At 39.1% G+C, this 12,008-nt stretch overlaps 1 protein-coding gene across 5 annotated transcripts in view; it reads left to right on the top strand.

Annotated features, from left to right (window-relative positions):
- Window positions 1-12,008, top strand: part of CARMIL1 (capping protein regulator and myosin 1 linker 1) — a 301,122-nt gene that overhangs the window by 239,376 nt on the left and 49,738 nt on the right. For all 5 annotated transcript variants that reach the window (XM_065912902.1, XM_065912901.1, XM_065912900.1 and 2 more), the window contains exons 27-28: window positions 6,322-6,497; window positions 10,038-10,125. In XM_065912902.1, the coding sequence (XP_065768974.1) occupies window positions 6,322-6,497; window positions 10,038-10,125 (264 nt within the window). The remainder of the gene's footprint in view (window positions 1-6,321; window positions 6,498-10,037; window positions 10,126-12,008) is intronic.

Here is a 12,008-nt window from a genome sequence, read left to right as displayed (position 1 = left end):
AATCCCAGAGATAGCATTATTCTTAATATTTTGGTGACTTTGCAAACATTCTCTGTCTATACACAGTTTTACATATATGTGATCATACTATACACACTTTATTTTTATTTGGTACAATATCAGGAAGACACTTCTAGATCGGTGAGTACTCATCATTTTAGTGGCTGCATGGTGTCTCATTGCAGAGACGTATAAGTGCCCGGGAAAGCGGCAAACCTCCTCTGTGTCTTTCCCTTCACGCAGAACCCTTCACATTTGACACCTCTGGTCACCAGATGTGGGTATTTTCTCCAACGCAGTCGGGTGTCCTACTGTTTAACTCCATTCAGATACTATCTACCTAGAGATCCCACTGGTTAAGGGCTCAGACCCTCAAGACTGCCCCCACCCCACTTCAGATGCTAACTGGGAGTCCAGGTTGTCACCAAACTCCTGACCAATCGGTGATAAATCCGAGGTCCTTGTAACCTCACCTCCTGGTCCATTAACTTGCTAGAGTGACTCCCAGAACTCAGGGAAATGCCTATTTATGTTTACCAGTTTATTAAAGGATATGATAGAAGATATAGATAAACAGCCAGATGGAAGAAATGCTCAGGGTAAGGTATGTAGGAAGGGACTTGGGGCTTTTGTACTGTCTTGGGGCACACCACTCTCCCAGCACCTCCACTGGGAGCATGTGTTCACCAACACAGAAGCTCTGAACCCATACTTTTAGGATATTATGGAAGTTTCATCATGCAGGCATGGTCTGTCATTAGCTCCATTTTTAGCCCTACTCAGAAGGGAGGGTGGGACTGAAAATTCCCAGCTTCTAATCATAACTTGGTCTTTTCAGTAACCAGTGCTCATCGAGGAGCTACCCAGAGTTACCCCAATAGAACAAAAGATATCCCATCATCCAGGGAATTCCAGTGGTGTCAGGAACCTTGTGTCAGGAGCCAGAATCAGAGTGCAAATATTAGAACAAAATATTGTTAGTGTTCTTATCACTAGTGTGATAGTTCTTATCTCCTTGTGTTCTTATCACTTAGGAAATTACTAGAGTTTCAGGAGCTCTGTGCCAGGAACTGGGGGTAGAGACTAATATATATTTTCTATTATCTCACAGCCAGCATAACTTATTTTCTAATTTCTGATTAATCCTATTAGAATAGATTCGTATAGTTGATCCTTTCCTAGGTCAAATGGTACACACGTTTTATACATTTGTGTATATTCACAAACTGTTCTCCACGAGTGTACCCAAGGAGTACACTCCAGTGTACTGCTTGTTTTGCCACATGTCACCACTACTAAGTGTGTTAACCTTTTAATATTTGTTAGGGTAATGAGGTAAAAAGTATCATATTGTCTTTTGGATTTCTTTAATAACCAGTAATGCATCAAATAATTTTATTGTCCATTTGTATTTCTTCTTTTGTAAATTACATGTTTGTATCTATTGCTTAAGTTTTTCCTTTAAAGTACTGGTAAGAACTCCTTATAGGCTAAGAATGGGCTGGCATTTAAATCAGCACGAATCATGGCAACTGGAAGTTTCCCATCAAACGGCTTCTCAGGGGCACTGGTTTCAGTTGGTCTGGGCCACGAGTTATCCCTTGAAACCTGGGCCCATTTCCTTCCCAGTGTACTGAACGGTTGGAATTGACTCTTGCCAGTCATTCTTGGGAGCGAGTAGAAGGCAGAGATCTAAACCAAAAGGCATTTGAATTTTTAAAAGCCTGAAGTAATAACATTTTTAAGACTCAAAATATTTTTCTGTAAACAGACATTCCCCACATTTTTTGAGGCTGACCTTTCTGGCCCCTTGTCATTGTCACCAGCTTCCTTATTTGCATGTGTCATTGCCCGCTTTGCTCATTCTCAACTATCCCTGAGGTCCCAGGCTCCCGGATGCCCTGTTTTTTCTATTCCCCACTCCCTTGTTTTGTTTACTTTCCGTTGTTTTGAGTTGCAAGTTCGCTTCCCTTCAGGGACTTCTGGCATGAATGGAAGCAAATCCTCATCACAGCATCTTAATTAAATGTTACTCATTAATCTCCTTTTCACTGAGTTCACATGCAATTTTTGATACTTTCAACAGACTGTAGGCAGTTATTTTCTTTTTTTTCCCTTTCAGTTTACCTGGCAAGTGAACATCATTTTACAAATAAATACTCCCCATTTGTCTATTGATAAAGCTTTCTAGCACCTTGATTTTCTTAAAACTATGTAGGGAAAAATGCATTTTTACTATAGTCAATATTCAGCTTCTTAAACAACTATATTCTTATTTATTTCACTAGTAGTACAGTAGTACAATATTTTACTTGGTTAAAAAAAGAATCCTTCCTCTGTTTCTGAAATTCTCCTTGAGTAAAATGTTATACTAGCAAAAGCTAAAGTGAATGGATTATTTTGTAAAGGTATGTTTTTACTATAGTGAATTAAAAAAAAAAATGGGACTCGCAGGCCCGGATTTGTGACCTGGGTTTGCTACTAGCTGTCTGCTCCAAGCTCGTTGGCACTAACCTTCCTTGTGCGAGGCTGTTTTGTTGTCAACATAATTAGGGAGATTTTATCCTTAATATTTGCTCATCCTGTGTCTTGCCATTCCCTTCTCCAGGGGATCCTCCCAACCCAGGGATCCAACCTGGGTCTCCCACATTGCAGCAGATTCTTTACCATCTGAGCCACCAGGGAAGCCCTGTATCTTGGCCTGTGGTACCCATTTTGAATTCTGAATGAGAATAAGTTCAAACAGCTCTTTGAGCCATCTTTCAGAAAAAAAAAATATTAGTTCAGAAAAGCCAAAGAAAGGACCAGAAGAGCCAACTTTCTTAGTAAACTTCCTGGAGGAGAAAAAAGGCAGGAAGTGGGGAAAAAGCCCTTCTTTGAAAAGAGGTGATATTTTCTCTGAACTGGTCTCTTTTAGGTATTTTTAAATGACAGCTCTCCTCCTGTCCCCCACCCCTTGTTTTTGATCCTAACATTTATTCCCAGGGTAATCGTAGGTGAATAAATAGGATCTGAATGTTTTAACATAAGGAAACTTTCATTTTTCCCTTCTGGACTTAACTTTTAGAATGCTTGTTTTGGCCTTGAAAATTCTTCATTTCCCCTAGGGTTTCAACTGTGAAATACTTCGCTGGTAAATATCAGGTTTACTGAGGAAATGAGGCCTGAGGGGCGTAGGTTGCACTTTGGCAAGTGCTAACTCAGTTTGCTGGGAGAGTTCTCTGAGTTTTCTTCTTTTCCTACACTTTATATTTTCCAGTGCAAAAGAAAGAGATTTTAGAGCACTTCAGTGTGGAAGTTGTATTAGCTTGTAGTGAATGACAGCTAGTCCTTTGCTCACTGCAAGAATATGTGAGTGTAACTGCCATGTAGAGGATATTAACCCAGTTTATTTTACAGACATTCTAGAGGGTTTCTAAGTACCATTAATTGTTTTCACAGTTAAGAAATATAGACCCTCATATTGGGAAGATACCGGCAAAATGAAATCTTATGGTTGCATTTCAAACACAAGGTCTGCTCATTCAAATTGTCTGAAGGGAGTACACACTGACTGACAAAATAGAGAATATGTAAGAAAAGTTAAGAAATGTGGAGAAAGTGAGAAAATTTAACATAAGCCTGCATTAGGTTTCTACGAGGAAAGAAAACATAAAGCCATGGATATTGAAAAATATAGTTTGGTGTGCAGAGGGCCACAGGACTTGAAAGGAGATGCTGTTTAAGCACCTAAGCTGGGGGTTGGACACAAAGAAGTGGTCAGTGGCTGCATTACAAATTTATCCTGTGATCCTCCCCTCTCGCCTCTTTTTAAAGCTTTCTATTTATTTATTTGGCTGTGTTGGGTCTTAACTGCAGCACGTGAGATCTTTGAGTCAGGCAGGATCTTGAATCGCGGTGCGCACTCTCTAGTTGTGGTACTCAGGCTCACTTGTTGCAGCCTGCGGGCTCCAGAGCATGTGAACTTCAGTAGTTGCAGCTCGTGGCTCTCTAGTTATGGCACCTGGGCTTAAGTTGCTCTGTGGTATGTGGTATCTTAGTTCCCTGACCAGGGATTGAACCCACATCTCCTGCAGTGCAAGGCAGACTCTTAATCACTGAGCTACTAGGGAAGTCCCTCTTTCTCCCCTTTCTACTAGCTTGTCACCAGAAAGTCCACCATGCCTGTCTTTAGGTACCAATGACTCAAGGGAGCAGAGGATGAAAATTTTAGGTAATGAAGAGAGAGGAAGGGACACTCCTGTGGGTAGTGGGAAGGTCATTGGGAAAGGGTGGCTAGAGTAGGAAACAGAAGTACGAGACAAAAGGCTTGAGTCCCCATATCACGTGTTCCTTGAGCAAGTCTCCTCTGAACCCTGATTTTCTTATCTATAAAATGAGTTTGCTAAAATCTGCAATCACCCCCCCCCCCAGGATTATTATGTGGATCAAAGGAAGTCATGGATGAAATTGCTTTATAGAGCATAAAGTGCTACATTATATTGTTGGCCAATGTGGGACTAGAGGTGGTGGTAGGGAGCTAACTGCAAAATATCTGTCGAACTGGATGCCCAGGACAAGATGAAATTCCTCTCTGTAGGGTCAAAGTCATGTGACAGTTGATTTGTAGGGCAGAAAGAGACTTTAGAAATAATTTTGTTGGTGAGAAAGCAAAGATCAACAAAGATTATTCATTTAATGCTACTCCCTCATTATTCCATGGAAATTTCATGTCAAGATCTGCATTGGAACCAGGCTTCTTCTCTGGAGTTCATGCCAACCGAATAGTATCATCATGCAGGGGGACCTTTCAGAGAGTCATGGTTGTGTTAATGAACATGATGGAAGGCAAACAGCATATTGATACCAGTGGTTGTTCTTATCAGGAGTGCGGGATTCCATCTGGAGCAGAATGTATTAATTTTAATGCCAACGATGAAAATGATTTGTCTTAAACTGACTTATTTGGCATCACTTGTAGCTGTCTTGGAATAATGTACTAAAGTCAGTGATTAGTCAGAGTTCTAACAGGGACAGAGCACTGTCAGCATACGAGTGGAAATTTTGGAAATTTCTCAAGTGGCTGCCTCCCACCTCTCCTCTCCTGCTTTTCACAAGATCTCTATAAACATCCTGCTGCTCTCCTGTTCATCGTATGGTGTCATGAGAGATTTTACTGTTGGGATTGTGCTCTGCACAGTGAAATGAGCATAGAGACTAGGCTTTCCATAATGATGCTCCATTAGTCCCATTCATACTGGAATGGTAATGGGATTAAGCTTAACCCTCAAAATCAAGATCTCATCATGAAGATTAGCATCTTTGAAAACAGATTAAAGCATTATCTGTGATACACTGAACTTCTATTGTATGCTACACATGATATTGTTCCCTTTACATATGTAATATAATTTAATCCTCAAAAATCCTATGAGACAAGAACTTTTTTCTTTGTCATTTTATAGCTGAGTAGAGTAAAACTGAGAAATCAATAACTTGATCCAGTGTCACTCAGCTAGGATTCAAATTTAGGACTCACGCTAACTTGCATGCCTTTTCCACACTTATCAGCCATTTTATCCATCTCAAGCAAATCGTTTCATTTCCCTTAGCTCACATTCTTCAGCTATAAAATGGTGATCACATGAATAGCTTCTCTACCCATCTTCACAGATGTTGGAAGGCTAAAATGTGCAGAAACATTAAAAAACTCAAGTATTTAAGTAGGTTTTTAAGTGTAATAATTACTAATGTTTATGAAGTGTTCATGAATATTTGTCTATTATTATTCATTTTTTGATTGTTCTTACAGCAATTATACTTTTACCTAACACTGAAGCTTTTCTTTTAAAAGAGGAAAACGGGCAGTATTTAGAGTGGTTTGCTACTACTGCTCTTTTGATAGAGCTATTAAATGATTGACCCTGATTTGAGGTTTCTGTGATTTATGAAATTGCACAGGAGTTCAAATCTGATATATTTTCCAGGGACATCTGTAACTTTGTTTGCTAGCACCCAGGAGGACAGTCTGGTGTGGGTAAATTGGTGTGTATGTGTCTTTCTAAATCTTAATTATGAATGCCTCTGCGTTAAGTAAAGCTAGCACGCTATCACACTTCAGATGCCAGCACGATGCCTGGGCGGATCTGCCAAGTGTCTGATGTAAAGTGATTGCCTGAGATCAGTGATCACCGGCAGTCACAAGTCACCCCGGGCCAGCTCCGGATGCCCAGCCTCCCCCTGGGACTCCGAGAGCTCGGCTCACATAGAGCCACCTTTCAGTTTTGCGGCGGCGCCTCCGGGTCTGTGTCCTCATCTCTCTCCGCTTGTGCTGCGTTGCAGGCGTTGCTCGAGTCCATGGTTGATGCTGCCGAGAATCTCTGCCCCAATGTGATGAGAAAGGCCCACATTCGACAAGATTTGATTCATGCCAGCACTGAAAAGATCTCCATCCCACGTACCTTTGTTAAAAATGTCCTGTTGGAGCAGTCCGGAATTGATATCCTTAACAAAATTAGGTAGGTTTGTAATGTTCATAAACCGAGGCGCTGCAGTGTCTGTGAATGCCATTGAGGCAGCTGTGAAGGGTGTCGGTGTCGGCTTTATTCATACAGAATGGGTGTAGGCGTGTCTAAGAGGCAGTGACTGTATATAGAGATAGCCATGCATAAATGTGAGGTTTTATACATTTCCAAAATTAGGTGACTGCAGCTATGCCTGCATTACTGAGAAATAGAAAGTTATCTACCCTTTTTTAAGAGTTTTATTGTAAGAGAGGGGTGCATGTTTGTAAGCCTTCCCCCAACCCCCGCTTCTGAAGCTTATCTTTCACTTTGATAAATCTGACTTTTGAAGACAGAGATCGGTTTGCTTTCTACCACCATAATATTATGAACCATGCACAGCCCATAAATAGGCAAAGAGGCCCACTGGGACGTCACCGTGTTTTCTTTTGGTGGGTCTGTGATACTATGCATGTGCTAATGGTGCTCTGGAGTGTTTACATAGATTCCTGCTTGATAAAATTTGAAAAATATGCTAAGGTATAAATATTTAGAAGGTGTTGATCACCAGCAAACTTTCCTGGATTTTTACTTAAGAATTCTGAGATGACCACCAGCATTACATTATACAGCTCAGGTAATTCTCATTATATTTTCTAGTTGGAAAATCAAAATGTGAATACATTCAGAAACATTTAAAATTTCCCATTTTAATCACGTCCAAATCTTGATAAGAATAATTAGATATAGCAACAATAACAGCTTCTACCTGGAGAATTGAGAGTGGTGCTGGCAAGAATTTAGCTCGTTGACAGCTGGCAAGAAAAATAAGAGTTAAAAACAATATATTTCCAAAAAAAAAATTCATCACAAAGTAGATGTTGAAGGCTGATAACCTTAAAGGTAGACTATAGAACTTTGAGGGTTTTGGAATTCTGCAGTAACTAGACAGTCTCAGAGCTAAGATGCAGCTATGGGCTGTGTGTGTGTCTTTTAAACAAAGACCCTAATGCCTATTCAACTGAATTGTAAGACAGTTGGAATGACTTGAGAAATTAAGGCTTTCAGAGGGTTTATAGACTCCACGGATTAGAGATTTTATGAACTCTAGCCCAAGTATGCTTACCTATTTCTGTAACTTCTAGTTTCAGAGTTTATATATTGAAGCTCTTTAAGTATTGAGAATAAAAATCTATTGACTACCATTTTTTCATAATAGTGGATTGAACTACCAATAGATGATTATGCAGCATTTCTTGGACTACCAGATTCTGTCAAATATGCTCATTTCCCTTGAAAAATGGGCAAATTCTAAAAGTTGAATAGTGGTACAGAACTCCTTACTTCAATGAATCAGTTGTATGTCCACCAACTCCTTACTTGGCTTTTTATAATGCTTTATGCTGAGTACTGATAGGATGAAAATATGCACATGCAGACTAAGTTGCATCATTTCCTTTTAAACATTTTACAGACTGGAAATTCAGTCAAGAAAGAAGTAGAGCGTCCAGTAGCAAAACAATAGAACGGTCCTGAAACATTCAAAAAATAATTGCTTTTTTAAAAAAAAATTTAGGGGATGGTGGAAGGGAGGGTCAGGAGGGAGGAGATACTTGCATGATTATGGCTGATTCATGTTGTTGTACAGCTTAAGCAACATTGTAAAGCAGTTATCCTCCAATTAAAATTAAATTAAAATTTTAAATTTTATATTGGAGTATATTTGATTAGGGGGTTTCCCTGATAACTCAGTTGGCAAAGAATCCACCCACAATGCAGGAGACCCCAGTTCAATTCCTGGGTTGGGAAGATCCACTGGAGAAGGGATAGGCTACCCACTCCAGTATTCTTGGGCTTCCCTTGTGGCCCAGCTGGTAAAGAATATGCCTGCAATGTGAGAGACCTGGGTTCAATCCCTGGGTTGGGAAGATTCCCCCAGAGAAGGGAATGGCTACCTACTCCAGTATTCTGGCCTGGAGAACTCCAGGGACTGTATAGTCCATGGGGTCACAAGGAGTCGGACACGATATTTGTGTTGGTTTCAGGTGTATAGCAAAGTGATTCAGTTATACATATACGTGTATCTATTGTTTTCATTTTAAGAATTGCTTTTTGATTTTATAATTTGAAAATAATTTGAAATAAGCTATCCCTCCCGACCTCTGAGAGGCAGAGGGTAGGAAAGAGAAACAAACTACTGACTCTATAGTCTTGGGAGGAAACAAAATTCCCAAGTATGCCTAAAAGCATCAGAGGAAGTGCTTGTTAACAGTGAATTCCCAGGCCTTCTGGAGGTTTGGGGTGGGACCGAGTTATCTGTGTTTTTAATAAGAGACCTGGGTGAATCTTACCAGTGGACACCTCTGGAGAATAATAGGGTATTAGATAAACCAAATAGCTAGGGAGATCTTGGTTCAGAGACAGGAATGAAAGAAACATTCTTTTATCATTAGCCCAGGGCAGTTTTTTACTGTTGGCATCAAAGAGTTGGTACTTCCCCTCTGCTCTGCCATCAGAAATGTTTCTGAAGAGACATGCAACACAAATGGTCACCTTTCAATTAGGAAGGCTTTCCCCTGTTACACAAATATACTTTCAACTTCAGTTTTAAGATTAAATCATCTTATTTTGATAACTCTTTTCCTTGATGAACAATTTTTAGTATTATTGACTTCAAAAGTAGAGTGAAATTATGTGACAATGTTGAAATGTGGGTATATATCTCTCTAGCACATTTACTTTCAATGTATTTGTGCATTTATGCACATTGGTGCATCTTTGCCCAGGTAGGGTTATTTAGACTGAAGACACACGTGGAAGTTGAATTCTTGGGAATACCAAATAACTAAAATGCTAACTAAAATGCTAACCCTCTGATGGAAACCTCAGTGGCTGAGTAATTTATTAGTAAAAACTACAAGCTGCTACTTCCTGTTTGGGCATCTTTTTAAGGTTAGGCAAGAGGCACTAAAACTAAACATTTTGATAACTTCTGTTCATAAAAGGCAAGGGAACAGTGAATTTGTAACTTTTCAAAGTACAGTGGCAAGTCAAAGCAGAAGCATTTCAATAAGGTACCATTTGATTGGGTAAAAAGTTGTTTAAAAGGCGAGGGATATACATATGAAAGAAATAACCAAAGCTTCACAACCAGACTAGATTTTCTTAATTTACTCCAGCCCAAGTTTGTTTTCATTTAATTTCACTTATGTCAATGGATGAATTGTTCTCACTGCATAGTACATATGGTTTCCATTAAGTTTGTCTTTATCCAGATGTTTTTCATTCCTACCATAAAATCTTGAATTTTGAAACTGCAGAGGCAGGTTGACATTGGTAAAGGAAGTCTGTTACCTGTGTGTTTATGGCAATGTATAAGGCTGCTTTTTGGAAATCTTTAGCCCTGTTCACACATTCTTGTATGCTATTTTCAAAGACAGAAACAAAATCACACTTGACCAAGGTCATCAATATAGCATCAAGGGTGGTGACTTTTTTTTTCCTTCCCTCTTGCACAAATTAAAATGCCACTCCATGCTTTTGATTTTCACATAGTGAGGTGAAGTTGACAGTGGCCTCCTTCCTGTCTGATCGAATCGTGGACGAAATTCTGGATGCACTTTCACACTGCCATCACAAACTGGTGAGTGCTGTGGTCATTTGTAGGGGACAGCCTGGTTCATTCTGTGATAATGCAGGGCAGCCTCCAGTGTGGGAATGTGGCTGATTTTCTGCATTTTATTCCTTTGTAGCTTTATGGGTTAAAGTCCTAGTTTTCCTTCTTCTTCTTCATTGTTTCCAGCTGTTCTAGAGCATGTTAGAATTTCTCCAGAGGGAATGGCAGGGCAGAAGAGATAATATCCAGAATTGTTGTTCATGTATAATAAACACAGGTCAAAAATTTGATGGGAGATGATGTTGGGATTGAAGTCTAAAATTGAGAGCTTCATTTTAAAGATTATAGTTGACCCTTGGACAACACTGGGAGCTAGGTGCAGAGACTGTCCCTGTAGTCAAAAATCCATGTATAACTTATAGTTGACTCTCCACATCTGAGGAGTCCACCAACCTGGATTGTATAGTATGATAGTATTTATTATTGAAAAAAATTCTCATGTAAGTGGACCCGCATGTGTCAAACCCGTATTGTTCAGGGCTCACCTGTATTTAATTTATCTGTGCTTATTGTTCTCTGATATGATTATTTGATAACAGAATAGAGGAATCGGGTGGAGAGGGAGGTGGGATGGGAGACCGGGATGGGGAATTCGTGTAGCTCTATGGCTGATTCATATCAATGTATGACAAAACCCACTGAAAAATAAAAAAAAAATTAAAAAAAAAAAAAAAAAAACATGGCAGAAATGAATTGTCCAAAGAGAGTGAAAGAATTAAATGGACATATTCTAGTGAATGATAACTATCGAGTGTCTAACTGGGCCTTTGGATATAACCAAGGTGAAAAAAAATTTTCTTCATCTACAGACTGGTTCCACATCAAGGTAGAAATACGGTAGAAGTATTTCCACTATCAGTGCATATGAAAAATATATCAGAAACTTCATGTTTCTCAAACTCTGAGGCACAGATGAAGGTTTTATAACTGGCTATGTTTTGTGTCTCAAAAATACTAGCGATATGATGCAATAGAAATCTCCCAAATAAGCTATGACAGTGTTTTCTCCAGAGAAGAATTTCAAGTTAATTGTGTAGGCTGAAGATACTCAGTTTTATGGCAATGAATTGTTGAGTGATGGTGGGGAACACTGGAAATAACAGGAGCAGCAACAGCTTCTGAGGAGGAGGCAGACAAAAGGAGGATTTTGAAAAATTCATTTGAGAAAAATACATGACTCTTCTCTAAAATCTAAAAGATAAGATAGACATCTCTAGCTATTCAAAGTATTGCCTGTGGACTGGAGCTGGCCCGCATAGGGTTATTAGTTCATAACAAGGTAAGTTCAGAAGCTAAGAGGAAGTGTGAAGAAAGTTCTAGAGCAATTTGATGTAGCAATAATATCCAAACACATTATTTAAAATTTTTTATTAAATGTTTTTTATTATCAATTTTTATCAATATATTGGCTTATGGCAAATTGGAAGTTTAAAACTGATTCATCACCCAGAGATTTTAAGAAGCTCTAGTTTGTAGTTCAGGGCATGATAAAGAGCTATAACCTTGTCAAGAGATCACAATGCAAACTTTTTTTTAATAAGCAGAAACAAAATCAATAAAGCATCCTTTATAGAAATAGTTTGTTGATAACCATAGCTCTAGGGACGGCCTCAGAAGCCTCCTTGATGACAGAAATACTAGATGTTGTATCAGTATGGCTGCACATGAGAACTACACTGAAAGTTTGAATTTTTTTCACTGTTTTTGCTTTTGTCCTTTGAAGAAGGACTAACTCAGAGTATTGACATTTTCTTTGCATAAGCGAAAAAGAATTGTGTGAATGCACTTTTGCTTTGAATTTCTTACTGCTGATTTGGCTTGTAAGACGAGCTTAACTGCTAAGTGAAAGA

The sequence above is a fragment of the Muntiacus reevesi genome, chromosome 20, assembly GCF_963930625.1.
Source record: "Muntiacus reevesi chromosome 20, mMunRee1.1, whole genome shotgun sequence".
Taxonomy (NCBI): Eukaryota; Metazoa; Chordata; class Mammalia; order Artiodactyla; family Cervidae; genus Muntiacus; species Muntiacus reevesi.
Note: the sequence above shows the minus strand (reverse complement) of the source record. Positions and strands in the feature narration are given on the sequence as shown.